This window comes from Marmota marmota, unplaced genomic scaffold, assembly GCF_001458135.2.
Source record: "Marmota marmota marmota unplaced genomic scaffold, marMar, whole genome shotgun sequence".
Taxonomy (NCBI): domain Eukaryota; kingdom Metazoa; phylum Chordata; class Mammalia; order Rodentia; family Sciuridae; genus Marmota; species Marmota marmota.
In genome coordinates, this window is record NW_026000174.1 from 30,680,010 (window position 1) to 30,695,652 (window position 15,643).

The 15,643-nt window shown below is 37.6% G+C and overlaps 1 protein-coding gene and 1 non-coding gene across 2 annotated transcripts in view; both read right to left on the reverse strand.

The window, feature by feature from the left end:
• Nucleotides 1-248: 248 nt before the first annotated feature.
• Nucleotides 249-348, reverse strand: LOC125612191. The gene has a single exon (XR_007342531.1). It is a non-coding gene; the product is annotated as a small nucleolar RNA U13 (small nucleolar RNA).
• A 390-nt stretch (nucleotides 349-738) lies between these two features.
• Tsg101 (tumor susceptibility 101) overlaps nucleotides 739-15,643 on the reverse strand; it is a 52,172-nt gene continuing 37,267 nt past the window's right edge. The window contains exons 8-10 of the mRNA XM_015477686.2: nucleotides 4,122-4,324; nucleotides 2,401-2,640; nucleotides 739-1,060 (exon numbers count right to left, since the gene is read on the reverse strand). Of these exons, the coding sequence (XP_015333172.1) occupies nucleotides 971-1,060; nucleotides 2,401-2,640; nucleotides 4,122-4,324 (533 nt within the window). The 3' untranslated portion in view covers nucleotides 739-970. The remainder of the gene's footprint in view (nucleotides 1,061-2,400; nucleotides 2,641-4,121; nucleotides 4,325-15,643) is intronic.

Sequence of the window (15,643 nt, forward strand, 5' to 3'; positions counted from 1 at the left end):
TAAATCTCTAAAGGAAAACATTTCACATTGGGATGTTTTCTTCTTCTACCACTCTCATTTCGATGGGGAATATTTTGTTCTAGTTGGATGAGCTCTGCAGGACATCTACTAGGTAGGTAGCTCATTTTTTCATCATAAATTTGGTTACAGCATCACTTCCCATAAAGACAGAACTTCAAATGCCAACAAAGATAAGGATGCTTGTGCATTCCTTTTTCTTAAAAAAAAAAAAAAAGTTTATTTTTTCACTTCAGATAGGAAATGTGCTGACATTATAAAAAGATTTGAGGGGGGCACATCTTACACATGGTGTGAAAATCCAATCATGCTTATGAAACAATTAAAGGGGAAGGCACAGATCCTATTATGTCCAGACCATCTTGTCTAGCTAACATAGATCTTGGGTGTATAGCTTGGCACCTGCCATTCTGTTCCTTTCTCTCTGACAGAAACAGTTATGGTTCAGTCAGGCCATAGAAAGGAAACAGATCTAGCAAGGACTGGTGGGAGGGTAAGCTACACATACCTCTCACAAAAAGATCAGTTTTCAAATCATTCAATATTTATTCAAATATATTCCATATTAAATAAAATTCTCTTTATATCCTATAGAATAAATAACACTAAATTGTAATAATATTATTGATCAATATTATGGTTTGGTTGCTAAGTGAGAAGACTGCTTCTTATGAAGGTTCATAGATCTTTCCTAAAGAAGTCCAAGAAAGAAGAGAAAAATTATGCAACAAATTTTATTTAGCATAGTCAGTTCCAACATTCAGCACAAAAAGTTTACAGAGGATAGAAAGTGCATTAATAAAAGCCAGTCTTTACCCAAAGAAAACAGAAAATATATTATTGATTCAAAATATTTTACACTTGAATGATAAACTGAATAACTTATTCTGGGTACCTACTGATAAAAGAGAAGAAAAGAATGCTTTAAGAAGAGGTCAAACTCCAGCTGAAGTCAGTAGAGGTCACTAAGACCAGCAGTCTTTCTTGCTTTTTGCATTAGTGCCCTCAACTGGAACTGTTTACGGGACAGCAGACGTACATGCTGGGAGGGGGGGAAAAATTTCAACAGTTTAGAATGGCTTTGATCCAGGCTCATGCATGAAGTATCAGATAGCTATAACCTAAACGGGATCTAAGAATCCTAAATACATTACCAATATCAACCTGTGTTTGGAATCACTACCTCATTACTTGTGGCTTTTAAAACTTCACCATAATGAAGCCAGTAGACTACGTTAGAGCAAAGTCTTCTGAGGCTTACAGGGAAAGCACCACATTCGAGGATCTGGCTCAGAATTTTGAGCTTTATCCTTTTCTATTCTTTTTTGTTTGTTTGTTTTGGGTGGTGATGGAGATCAACCCCAGAACCTCACAGATGCCAGGCAAGTATTCTACCACTGAGTTACACTTCTGATATATAACCAAGATGTCTCACTTTGCCATGAAAACTTGGTAGCATGATCCTAATGGAAGTTACCCACTCTTCTCACTTGGCTATAAAAAGGGGATGGGCAAGGATAAGCAACATGGGGTTAGTTTTTGTCCGTGGTCTAATCCCTACCAAGTAGCATACATCTCTTACCTAACCAGGTGCATCTTTCCCTATGCTACGCCATCAAAGCAGGAGACAGTGTATAGAGTTCTCTCTTGGGTCTCTGGTTTATACCAATTCATATGTTTGCCTCAGACCTAAGCTTGCATCAGACCTAAGGCACATGGTTTAGCCTCTCACCCACAGTAAGAACAGTTAAATGACCTGACCAGCCTCACATGTACACTGAGGCACCAACAGCAGCTGGACCAAATATTGAAAGGATGGCTGCTGCTATTCTTAAAACTATATTCTCCATGACCCACCAAACAGCAGTAACCAAACCCAGCTTATTAGATTTTCATATCTGTATAACAGCATTAAGCCTAGGAAAATTTTTATTCAAAAGAGTAGCCCACTTCCTTGGAGAGGGCTGTTTATTGGGGGAAAACCAATCTAAAATTATACAACATTAACAGATAAAAGATGGAGTGAGCAGTCAGTGATCTCAATTTAAATACTATAACCTGAAAGAACCTATGTAAATTTATGTCCCCTTGATACACTCAGACACAATAGTTATAATAGAAGAGTTACAGCCATCTTGATTCTGCCAGGCGGGTAGGAACTGCAGACCCTAGCCCAATTTCTCCTTACTTGGAGTGATCCTCAGCGCTCTAAGTAAGAAGACACTGCTTGTTCATGGTCATATATCTCACCTGCTTGCTCTTGTATGGAAAAATTATCTTAAACTTCCCTACAGAGAAACCCTTTTGGTTTGTGGTTTTCAAGGTCAGTGTCCCTATAGCACAAGATCTAAAAGCCTGGAAAACAGAGTGAGGAAGACATACCTTTAAGAAGACATCCAGATCTATTACTCCTCGTCTCAAGGCTTCTCCCAGGTAAAAGATAGTGTCTTCAATAGCATTTTCCTCTGCATACAGATTTAGGATCTGTTTATAAAGTGGGGCTGTGGGAATGATAACTTCATCAATATCATTATTTTCAGATTGATTTTCCATTTTCTCCAGAGCAGAACTGAGTTCTTCATCCTTCTTTTTCAAAAGTTCTATGTTTTTGTTAACTTCAGCCTGAAAACAGAACAGTACGTGCATGAAAGCTTTATACTAATTTGTACATAATTATTTGCTTGTCAGACAACTTCACAGGAAGGGACTAATAAAACAATAACACTAGTCAAAAGTAGAGGAAAAGGCGATCTAATAGGCTGAATGAAAACAGGACAGTGGTGGAAATATCCTGAGTTGAGCACATTTAGTAACAGTGACAAGAGTTGCACTTATCAGTTAACAAGCGATAATGAAAACTAAGCCATCCACAAGATGCATTCCAGGAGGAAGTCACTTTACATAAAAGAGGTTCTTCCTCTAAACAAGTGGGTATCTGCCACAGAGTAACAACGCAGAGTCCTGAACACTTGGCTTTAGTTTGAGGATACTGTATGTGGTGGTTGTAGGCTCTAAATTACATTATTGTCACTTTCCTGAACTTCTGAAAATGGCTGGCCACTACAGAGTTCACTTTATACACATACTAGAACCATTCTCCATGTCTAGGTACAAATCATTTCCTCCAAAGCCTTTGAATTTCAATACTTTTAACCTTTTTTTTTGGCTCTGGGGATTGAATCTAGAGGTGCTTAACCACTGAGCCACATCCCCAGCCCTTTTTATTTTAAGATAGGGTCTAGCTAAGTTGCTTAGGGCTTTGCTAAGTTTCTGATGCTAGCTTTGAACTTGTGATCCTCCTTACCTAGGCCTCCTGAGTCACTGGAGTTATAGGTGTGTGCAACCATGCCTGGCAATAATTCTTTACTGAAATTAATTCTCCCTCATGGGTATGAAAAGTGGACATGTGAAACTGGCTCTCAAGTTATGCTAGTGCCTTTACTTCATTTTCACTAAATAAAGACACAGGACTGATTTACATGCTGACTCTAAAGAAAAACAATCTGTCACAAAGAAACACACCATGTTTATGGGACTCTCTCAAGTTAGAAGAATTCACTGAAGATAACTCTAAAATGGTTTAAACAACATTTGGAAACAGAACTGTCCCTTAAATCTATAACTCACGGTCTGTGGATCTTTATTGTGGCTTCGAACTCTAACTGTGTGGCAACATCACATATTCAAACAGTCCTTTCTTTGGGTGGCACCTTTGGGCAAAGGTGCAAGCAAAATGCTCTAAATATCATTCACATCCCAAAGAACAAACATGGGCTCTATTTTAAATAATGCTATAAAGAAGCTATAGTCAAATTTCTAAAATTATACACACACACACACACACACACACACACACACACACATATATATATATATATATATTTTAGTTGTAAATGGAGCTTTTATTTATTTGAATGTGGTGCTGAGGATTGAACCCAGGGCTTTCCACATGCCAGGCAAGTGCTCTGAGCCACAACTTCAGCCCTAGACACCTATAATTTTTCTAAACTCTTTAATCCATGCATACCCATGGTATACACAGAACATTTTGCCATGACTAAACTTCAATTCCCAAACCTCAAAGTCTTGGATGAATTACTTACTACTTCTTGATCTAAACGGGTGACCATCTCTTCCAGTTTCTGGTGACCTTTTTTCAGGTCTTCCTCTGTTCGTTTCAAGGCATTGAGCTCAGCCTGAGCGCGATCCATTTCCTCTTTCATTCGCCACCTCAGTTTGTCACTGACTGCTGAGATAAGAGAGGCTCGAATGGTGTCCTCGCTGATTGTGCCATCTCTGCTGGGACCTGCAGGAGACAAAGACAAAAATACATTTGCTTATTTCCCAAGCTCTCTCTATTCCTCTCACAGGAACCTTCAGAGAACAGGTCAAAATATGAGCAGACACTTTCAAAATAGGAGGAAATAAAAAAGAAAATGTTTGCTACAATTCCATAATAAACAACAAAAAACGTGAGCCGATTCAGAAATTTTCGCTCTAAGAAATTACTCTTTTAATCCATATTTACAGCCCAATTAATCTCAATTAGGCAGAGACTATAACCCTAAATATTACAATTATTCCTAAATCTCCAACAAATGAGACCATAAATTTATACCAAAGAAAAATACTTCTTAATTTGAGTCAAGCCCCGTTCTCTGGTTTTACTGCTAAGCTGAAAGAAGACAGCCAGCCAGGAGAGGCCACTCAATGACTAAAATGGGCAGTTTCCCTAAACTGATGAACAGGTTAGTAAGGCTCCTCAGCTTCTACAAGACTTTTACTCCTTTACTCCCTATTAAGAGAAGATGGTAGAACAGGTGAGCAAAAGAGAATGATATCCAAAAAATTTAGCAGTTCATGAAACTTGTTTATTCTCAGACTCCTTACTGTTCTTTTTCAAATTCTCTTTCTAATCAGTATAATTTCCTTGCACATTTCAGTTCAAAGAACTTATCTTTCAGAATTTTCTCTAGAAAGGCCTTTCCTTTAAAAAAACTATGGGTACTCTTTATTAATATTAACGTTCTTCAGTTATGGTTCTAAATCAGCAAACATAAATGAGTTTTTTTTTTCAATTATATTTGACTATAGAATACCATATAGGGACATAAGAAATATATTTAACCTTAACTGCCAATAAGGAATAAGGGATGATTACAGACTAACAAAGTATCACTTCTACCTTGAGTTGAAAATTTTTATCAACTTGACAGAGTTACACTAACCAGGGAAACAGACCTCTTCAGTATGTTTGCAAAAATGTGCCCAACTTTCACCACCCATGTCCTCATTCATTACAGGCCCTTTCCTGGTGCCAAGGCACACTGTCTCCAAAGAAAGTATGCTGTCCAAAATACTCTGCTATACTATTACCAGGCATTTTTTTTTTTAAAATCAGAGATTGAACCTCAGGGGTGCTTAACTACTGAGCCACATCTCTAGCCCTCCCATTCCCCGTTTTTTATTTTTTGAGACAGGGTCTTGCGAAGTTCCTTAGGGCCTTGAGACTGGCTCTGAACTTGTGATCCTCTTGCCTTGGCCTCCCCAGTTGCTGGGATTATAGGCATGTGCCACAGTCCCCAGTTCCACACATGCTTTGAATGGGCCATTTGATTGCGACTTTCGCAGTTCTAGAAGCTGGTTTGATTTTTGCCTTTTTCAGTTTTTGATTAGTAAAACTGTCTTCTCATAGAAGTTGATCCTTACCCAGGTTACACTGGGAGACTCTGGAGTTCTCCAGCATCACAGATTTTGAAGGGAAGTGTAGAGTTATTTTTTTTCCTTTCTTTTGTTTCCAACCCAGAAGAAAAAGGTCTCTCTGAGTTGGATTTTCTTTATCTAGCAGGTAAAAATAAGTTCAGTGTCCTCCATGACCTGAGGAGTGTCCTAGGAACCCTGGTACAGTGAAAAAGTCCCAACATCACACTGCCTCCCAGTGTTCACTATTTCTCCCTATAAGGGTCTCCTCCTTTCCATCAAGAAACCTCCTGCTGAGGGGAGCCCAAACTATCCATCCTGTAGGGTTCATAGAGGCAAATGGTTGATTATTAACATACAAATCCATATAGTATATATGTTTCAGAATTCACTTCTCATTTTACAAAAGCATTTTAGCTTATTATCCCATATTTTTAGAAACAAAAGTATTAACTCTTTCAGACAAACTGTGCTTTGGAATTCAGAGCTGCAAAGCTAGAGGACTAAATTTCCCCTATGAAAATCAAGGTTTTGTTTTCCATACCCTGGCTTCTCTTAATACCTCACTTCCAAAGCATTTGTATCAATTTACCAGCTATTACCATTATTTCTAAGCTCATTTCCTCATTTTTCTCCGACACTACAGTTTCTTCTACCACCCTTTTATCCATCCCCTCCAATACATACAATGAAGGTACCAGGAAGACCATGGCAACTTTCCTGAATTCACCCATTCATATCTTCACTCACTCACTTCTGGCATCTCTGATGTGTTTGTACTACCCCTACTCCCAGTAAACATCTCTCCTCAGCCTGGACTCCTTGTCCATCTCATATATCCCTGGAGATAGGCTGCCCCGCAACAGGGCCTCATATATAGCCACCCAATTGCCCAGGACTTCAAAGGCTCACCTGCCATTAAATCTAACCAAAATCCTTAATCCTTCTGATCCCTCCCTAAAGCCATAAATCCCTAAATCCTCTTTTACCATCTTCCACAAAGGCAAGAATCTGCAGGAGGATATAATCAGAGAAGACAAAAACCATCAATAGGAGTATTCCACTGTTTTTCTTCCTCTCTGCTTTGGCACAAGAATCCTAACTCCTTTAATTATGTGCCTAGCTCCTCACTGTTCAAAAGAATTTTCTGTTAGATTTGGATATGTGGTATCTCCCAAAAGCTCATGTCATATGTGAGAAAATGCAAGAATGTTCAGTAGTGAAATGACTAAATTGAGAGTAAAACCAAATCAGTGGGTTCATTTACTGGTACGGATTAACTGGGCGGTAACTATAGGCAGGAAGAGATGGCTGGTCACAGTGGTCACAGTGACATAAAAGCTAACTAAAACACCTTCCTTTCTTAGCAAGAAAACTTATTTCTCCAGATCCCTTTTAAGGACAAAATGCCTTAAAGTTTGCATCTATCCCTCTTCCTAATTCTATTTAGTCAAAGTACAATGACTACATTTTCTACTTGTTTGTATTCTGTAGTTACAATCCACTCAGACAAGGAAATGTCCATTTATTCACCTCTTACCAGCCACAAAACATGGGTATGAAGCCTGTTCTCTCTAGTTTTAACCTGAGTTCAAAGTTTAGTCTTTATAATTTTGATCCAAGTACATTCTCAATGGGGGTGAGATCACCCCCATACATGCCCAACAAGGGTAAAAAAATGAATTTAGAAAATGATATATTGCTTTTTTTTTATTCAAAGATACACATATAACATTTCTGTGAGGAGAATGGTTAGGGAAAAAAAATGTCTAAAAGGGCTGACTGGGGGCTGGAGATGTGGCTCAAGCGGTAGCGCGCTCGCCTGGCATGCGTGCAGCCCGGGTTCAATCCTCAGCACCACATACAAACAAAGATGTTGTGTCCGCCAAATACTAAAAAAAAAAAATAAATATTAAAAAAAATTCTTAAAAAGAAAAAAAAATAAAAGGGCTGACTGGCTAGGAGAATAAATGAGAAAAAGGTTAAGAACACTGCAGAGAGGTGATTGCATTCCTGGACGCTCCGTGGCATGAAACCAAGAAACAAAGAAGAGAGGCAGCTTCTCCCAAGATGGGTGATCAAAAAAGGGGGAGGGTACTTTACTGGAACCTAAAACTGGACATTCAAAGCAGATCAGAAACATAAGATATTGATATAATAAGAAAAAAATCTCCAGTGGCATAGATGCTGCCATAAGACAGGCCAGAAGCTCCAGCCAGAGAGGTTCCTCCATGAGTACAATAGAGGGATAAGGGAATTAAAGGCCTGCATTTTGGGGAGGCCTGAGGTATGTCTGGGTATGAAGTGTTTAGAGACCAAGGACATTGCCCCACAAACCTGAAACACATGCTGCATGACATCTCTGTGTGGGGAAAGAAGCTGCTGCCTTTACAGCTTCCGCATAGGGCCAGGGCCAGGCCGGCAGCAGAAGAAGCTGACTCCTGGCAAACTCCAGTTTGCCCTGAAATACAGGCCCAATAAACACACACTTCACAACATAGTGTGTGCTTAAGTGACCAGAAAAAAATCAAATGTGGAGAGAGATTTTATACAGGGGATAACGGATTTCAGGAACCCATCCAGCTCTATCCCTCCCTTTCCAATCCGACTGCTTGAAGGATGGGCTCGGAGAGATGCCTCTGGCTGTGAACTGAGAAGGTGGGGGCAGGAGAAATTGTTTGGAGACTGAACCCAAGACCAGAAAGCGTGGGGTCTGCAGGTGACACAGAGGACTAATAACTGGCTTCCCCACCAGATGAGTGGAATCCAGGGGAACTCTGGGGTAAAGTACTCCAGCATAGACCAGCAAGTACTGGGCCCTGGAGGTTCATTGATTTACAATCTTCAGACCAATTAGCCTTCAGTGAAGAGCCTGGAGCCCACCTAAACCTAAACCCTGCCCCCAGGAACTATGCCTATGGGATTACCTCTCTCACTCCAGCAATCCAGAGGATGGGATATCACACTCCAGAAGACCCCACCTAAACTGCTAAGAAGAGATGCTGAGAATATTTTGAACTCCAACAGGAAGAATTCTTTAACTTTTCATCAAGTTTTTTTTTTTTTTAATTCTTTTTCACTCTTTAATAGTAACCTTAATGGTACATGGACATTTATACAATTTTCTGTTTTTTTCTCTCTCTCCTTATCGCTAGCATTTTTGAAGTCAGTTATTTTACATGGATAAGTTTTTTGTGAACTAGAATGCTTGATTAGTATATTTTATTTTTGTTTTGTATTCTTTTGTTTTAATTTTTAATTTATTTAAATTTTTGCTTTACATTTTTTCTCGTTTCCTTATCCTCTTTTTTCTTCTGTTAATAGCCAATCTCTTTTTTAATTAATTTTTTTTAAAGAGAGAGAGAGAAAATTTTTTAACATTTATTTTTTAGTTTTCGGTGGATACAACATCTTTATTTTATTTTTACGTGGTGCTGAGGATCGAACCCAGCGCCCCGCGCATGCCAGGCGAGTACGCTACTGCTTGAGCCACATCCCCAGCCCTTAATTACTTTTTAAATTTATATATGACAGCAGAATGCATTACAATTTTTATTATACATACAGAGTACAATTTTCATATCTCTGGTTGTATACAAAGTATATTTACATCAATTCATGTCTTCATACATGTACTTTGGATAATAATGTCCATCACATTCCACCGCCCTTCAATAGATGAATGGATTAAAAAAATGTGGCATATACACACAATGGAATATTACTCAGCAACAAAAGAGAATAAAATCATGGCATTTGCAGGTAAATGGATGGAGTTAGAGAAGACAATGCTAAGTGAAATTAGCCAATCCCCCAAAAAACAAATGCGGAATGTTTTCTCTGATATAAGGAGGCTGATTCATAGTGGGGTAGGGAGGGGGAGTGTGTGGGGGGGTATGGGGTTAGAAATGATTCTGACAGCCAATCTCTATTGTTCTTTCATTCTTCCTTTAATCTCTTATTCTCTCCTCCTCCCTCATAATCATCACATCCTTTATCACTTCTGTTCTCTCCCTGTCTACCAACTGAAAATGTAAACCCTTTTGCAAACTTGCTGGTTTTTTTAAAAAAAATATTTTTGTAGTTGTCAATTAACTTTTATTTTATTTATTTATATTCAGTGCTGAGAATTGAACCCAGTACCTCACACATGCATTCTACAACTAAGCTACAACCCCAGCCCACAAACTTGCTGTTTTTATTATAGGCATAACTAATTATATAATTTTTGTTTATTGTGTTAACATTATAGATGTCATAATAGGAGCTATTTGATTTAATGCTGTAAATTGTTTGATTGGTTCTTGTTTTTATTTGTCTCCCCCTAAACAGTGAGGTATTAGAAACCTTCAGAGACACTCTAAGTCCACAGGGTAGAAATTCTACTGCCTCAGATCCATACTGTTGGATAGGTAGACACTCAAAGAACATGAAAAAACAAGGAAACAAATCTCTCCAACCAAACCAAGATACTCCAATAATAGAATCCATTGATACCACAGTGGAAGAAATGTCGGAGAAGGAATTTAGAATGAACATAGTTAAACTAAAAGTAAAAGATGATATAAAAGAGCAAATATAGGTAGTAAAAGATCAGTTCAATAGAGTTAGAGATTGTGGGGAAAAACCAAACAGAAATTCTTAAAATGAAGGAAACAATAAACCAAATTAAAAATAAAATAAAAGCATCACCAACAGAGTAGACCACTTGGAAGATGGAACCTCAGGCAATGAAGACAAATGTATAATCTTGAAAATAGAGTTGACCACGGAGAGAAGATGTTAAGAAACCATGAACAGAACTTGCAAGAATTATGGGATAACATGAAAGGACCAAATTATAAGGATAGATGAAGGTGTGGAGATACAAACCAAAGAAATGCACAATCTTTTGAATGAAATAATATCAGAAAATTTCAAGTCTAAATAATGAAATAGAAAATCAAATATAAGAGGTTTACAGGACCCCAAATGTGCAAAATTACAACATACACAAATCAAGGCACATTATAATGAAAATGCCCAGCATACAGAACAAGAATAAAAATTTAAATGCTGAGAGAGAAAAATATGAGATTACATATAGGGGTAAAACCAAATTGGATCACAGCTGATTTCTCAACCCAGACTCTCAAAGCTCGGAGGTCCTGGAATAACATATACCAAGCTCTGAAAGAAAATGGATGCCAACCAAAAATCTAGCAAAATTCAGCTTCAGATTTGAAGATGAAATAAAAACCTTCCGTGATAATCAAAAAAATAAAAGAATTTGCAACGAGAAAGTCTGAACTTCAGAATATTCTCAACAAACATTCCATGAAGATGAAATGAAAAAGAAAAAGTGAAAACCAGTGAAGGGAGGAACTACAACCAGATATTTTGTTGCCATTATTAATGTCTATTTTCTGGCTTTGTCACCATTACCCCAATCTCATTTTTAAACTTATGTTCTACTCCTGCTATATTTAAATTATGCTACCCACAGTCTATGAAAGGCAAACTTTTTGAAGGCCTTGCAAATGACCTGTGTGCTTTAAATACCAGCAAAATGATCCTGCTCTTTTCCATAACAAGCACTACCTCTCCCTTCAATAAACTCTAAGCCATTCTGAACTAATAGAGTTTAATGCTCTTGAATATCAGATTCCATCTCTATCACGAAGTTATGGTTAAGACTAACTGCTACCCATGATCTTTCTTCCATTAACCCATAATTAATTCTCAAAGCACCAGCACAACAACTGGAACATACTTTCTTAACAGTTCTTACTACAAACAGTTTAAAAGTTGATAGGGAGGGACCACATACTCCTTACATGCAACCTAAACATGAGTGGCAAACTGTTGAAGGGTTTCCTGAAACCAATAGAATTACTTATCTTCGAGGAGTCCTGGATAAAAGTAATCTCAAGGCCCCAGGAACTAGAAGTCCTTAGGATGTGCTTTACAGGAACCTTCCTTTCTCTTATTTGTGCTGGAATGTAGAAGGTAATTAAAATTGTTAATCAACATAACAATGCTAAAATGGCAAGGTGTTATAAAACCAAATGAAGAAGAGCTAATCAATATTTCTTCTCTCTGAAAATCAGAAAATAACTTCTGAAGCTCTATTGCTTTGAAGGGCTATAGTTGGAAAGGGTATTGAAAAGTGAATAAAATACTTAACATTATAGATTTCAACACTATCACTGTTTCAACTTACTCAAATAAATATGCCTCAACAGCCACTGCAATTCAGTGTAAGCCTCTTCATGAGTCAAATAAAAGATACTATTCCTGTCTCCAAGGGGACATATGGTTTAGCAGGTAATACTAGCATGATTCTCTCTCTTTGACTTGCTTTGGTTTGCCATTTTTGCCAGAGAGTTGAAAATTAATTTATAAGTTTGGGTTCTCTAAATAAATTCAAAACATTAGAAAAATGCAACATGCATTAAATCTTTTCTGTGACAATCTCTGCTTTTGCTATACAAACCAAAGTTAAGTTTCCAACTTATTCTCTATTATAAAACCATCCCTCAAAGAATAGGAGTGTGCCATAATTCCTGCTTTGTAACATTCGTGATGGCCCAGCCCATACTTAGGTAAACATGGACCTGTCTTTCATTTAGGGTGCAACGGACACAACCCAAGGCCTTGTGCATGACAGGGTACCCTCTTTTTCCAGTACTCTTATGTTGCCTTCTCATCTTCAAATTATACTAACAGCAAGAAGTTTTTGATAGATCTTAATGGTGGGAAGTACTTTAGGGTATTTTTAAAAAGTTCAAATAAAAACAAGATATTTTATGGTCTGGTTCTGTGTAGTAAGTAATTAGTCTTACCCCAAAAGGGAGAGGACTGGCTTTTACCCTTGGCTCCTGGAGGAGAGCTCTAAGCCCTTGGAATACCCTCCCTGGTATGAATGTCTTTGTTTATTTACCTGGGGGCCTTGGGCCACACAAAATAGTCTGGTGGGGGGTTCAGGCTTTGCTGTAGTAACAGTTCAACTTCTGGAGGGCCTGGAAACTAAAGGTCAGTTCCACCAGGAGTGAACCAACCATGTCTTCATGACTAAGCCCCAATAAAAACTCTGAACATCAAAGCTCAGGTGGGATTCCTTGGTTGAAAATATTCTGTATATATTGTTATATGTTGTGGTTAGGGAAAGTCAGCAGTGTCTTATGACACCATTCAAAGAGGACAACCAGAAGCCTTCAACTTGGAACTTTCTTGATTACCCCATACATCTCTTTCCTTAGCTGATTTTAATCTGCATCATTTTGCTGTAGTCTTAGTATAATAGTTTTCAGTGAGTTTGTCCTTCTAGAGAATTATAGAATCTCAGCGTGGTCTTGAGAACTCTCGAACTGGCAACTGGTGTCAGAGTAAGGGTGGCCTTGTGGACTTCCAAACTTTACAGGTCCCTACCTGAGGGTATTCTCTTACCTAATCAAGAATTCACCATTCATGGCCATGTGTAGAATAAGGCAGTCTACTTCAAATGATGATGTATAAAAAGATAACATGTTATTTCTGCAATTGCTAAACATTCATAATACAATATATCAGAGAGTTAGCTGTATTTCTTGAGAACCTTTCACAGACTCAATGACTTAAAGACTTAGCTACTTAGTCATTCAGATGGAATTTAGTCCAAATCAAAACCTCCAATTTCTCACACTGTACTAAATTACTGAAGTCCTTAAAAGAGAGCAAAAAAGGATAATTTCTATAAGAGTTTAGTTCAGATTTCAGCGCCCAAAGAGTGGCATATAAAAAGAAAAGTGAAGATGATATCTCATTAAGTCCCCCACTTTGACAAGGAGGCATTAGAATAGAAAATTATACTTGTTTCTAAAAATCACTTGTCTTATTATAACCTATGTGAAATTTTATTATGGGTCTTGTGAGATGAGAAAATCCTTCTCCCAGAAATTAAGTACCCAAATGATATGAACACATGGCTAGGCATTCAAATTGTAGCCAATCACATGTAATAGTTAAATTCCATTTATCTGTGTAGAAGTTATTTGAACTAATAAAGGCTTGTGGGTCTTCTTATAATCTATTCTGAATTTTTCACAAACACCAACAAACTAAAGTTACCATATCTGAACTAAAGGATTAACTTATACTGATTCTAAATTTTCAAAACCCTATTTTTCTTTTTTTATATCTTTTTTATTTGTTTTTATATGTGGTGCTGAGAATCAAACCCAGTGCCTCACATATGCCAGGAAGTGCACTATGGCTGAGCTCCAGCCCCAGCCCCTCAAATCCCTATTTTTGAAAACTCACATTTAAATCCTAGGATTTACATTGTTTCTAATGAAAAAGACTGAGGCAAATGCAACCATACAGCACCAAGACTCATTCAGCCAAAGCTATTAATACTCAAAATAGGAATGAAGCTGAGATAGCAAACTGCTTTGCCCATAAAAGTCATAGTTCATCTGAGAAGGCTAGACCTGCCAAGATTAGACCTAGTCTTAACCCCCTGTTCATACACAGACCTTAATACAAAGTATATCTAAACTTACTTCAAATCCAACTACCTTCTAAAAAGGTAAGAACTACAAATCAAATCTGAAATAAAAAAGAAACACCCAGAGTTTTTAAAAGTAAAACAAACACACAAACAACAACAACAAAATCCTCAAAACGTTATGAGCTGCTTACCACTTTTAAGTTTGTTCACATAAACAAATAAGAAGAAAGATTTGGTGGAAGATTCTCATCTACTTATTGGACACTTTTCAAATAAGTTTTTCCTCTAAATATCTTAAAAGAAACTCTGATATTCTGCATCTTTACTAAGATCAAGAAAAATCTGTGGCAAACTTCCATACCTCAAGTACCCACATACTGACCTTTTACCCAAGCAGAGTCAGATTTCAGAAGTGCTCTTCTACAATTCCAGATGAACAACTGAAAAGGTAATAGCCTACTCTGAGAAACAATTCTCAACAAAATGCTGCACCATTTACATGCCAGGTAACATACAATTACCAACTAATCTTCAGGAAATGATGTAACTTTTCTAGTATTAGGAAATCAACACTATCCAAAAGATAAGACTAATTACTAATGAGTAATTTAGTCTAGCATCTTTAAAAGTGTACTCGGAAACAGATACCCTCTAAATTTAAAGGTAACTTCCTGATGACTTGTTTTTCTGCATCCTGTATGTCCTGAACTTGATAATAAAAACTTTTATGCTGAGGACAGACAACAAGGAATTAAGACTGACTTGTTCTCTGGTGAACTAAATCTGCATATGCATATTTCCTATTTTGTGTCTCACTTTGCCTTCTTTTATAAAAAGAGGGCCCCCAACTCAAGATGAAAATTTGAGACAAAAAGGTCTTTTCTCTCTTCCTCAAGGTTGACTTTCAATAAACCTTGTTTCTTGCCAACCTGACTTCCAAGCAATAGGTAAAGACAGACAAGAGCAGTGGAAACATGAAATTAAGGGAATAATTCTATAAGCTGAGCCCACTGTGCTGACCCCCACTTGCTTTCTTTATCTTTTTTTTTTTTTTGCTACTGGTATTGAGCCCAGGGGCATTTTACCAACCCCAAAGCTTTTTAGTTTTTTGAGACATGGTTGTGCAAAGTTGCTTAGGGCCTTGAACTTGTGATCCTCCTGCCTCGGCCTCCCCGGATTACAGGTATGTATGCATCACCACATCCCATCCTCTCATGCTTTCTTTTAAAAAGCAATTTACCATAGCCCTGCATTCCTCCACAAATAACCTGTTATCTACAGGAGAAATGCAGGTCCAAAATGCCAATAAGAACACAAGTTACCTTGAAAGAGGGGACTTGTGTGAACTCCACATAGACCAGATTACAGAACTCAGGGAGATAAGAATAACCACAAAATCTATAAGAATAAATTCCAGTTTGAATAGGTCAGTATGGGCTAAAGTGACAAAGACCT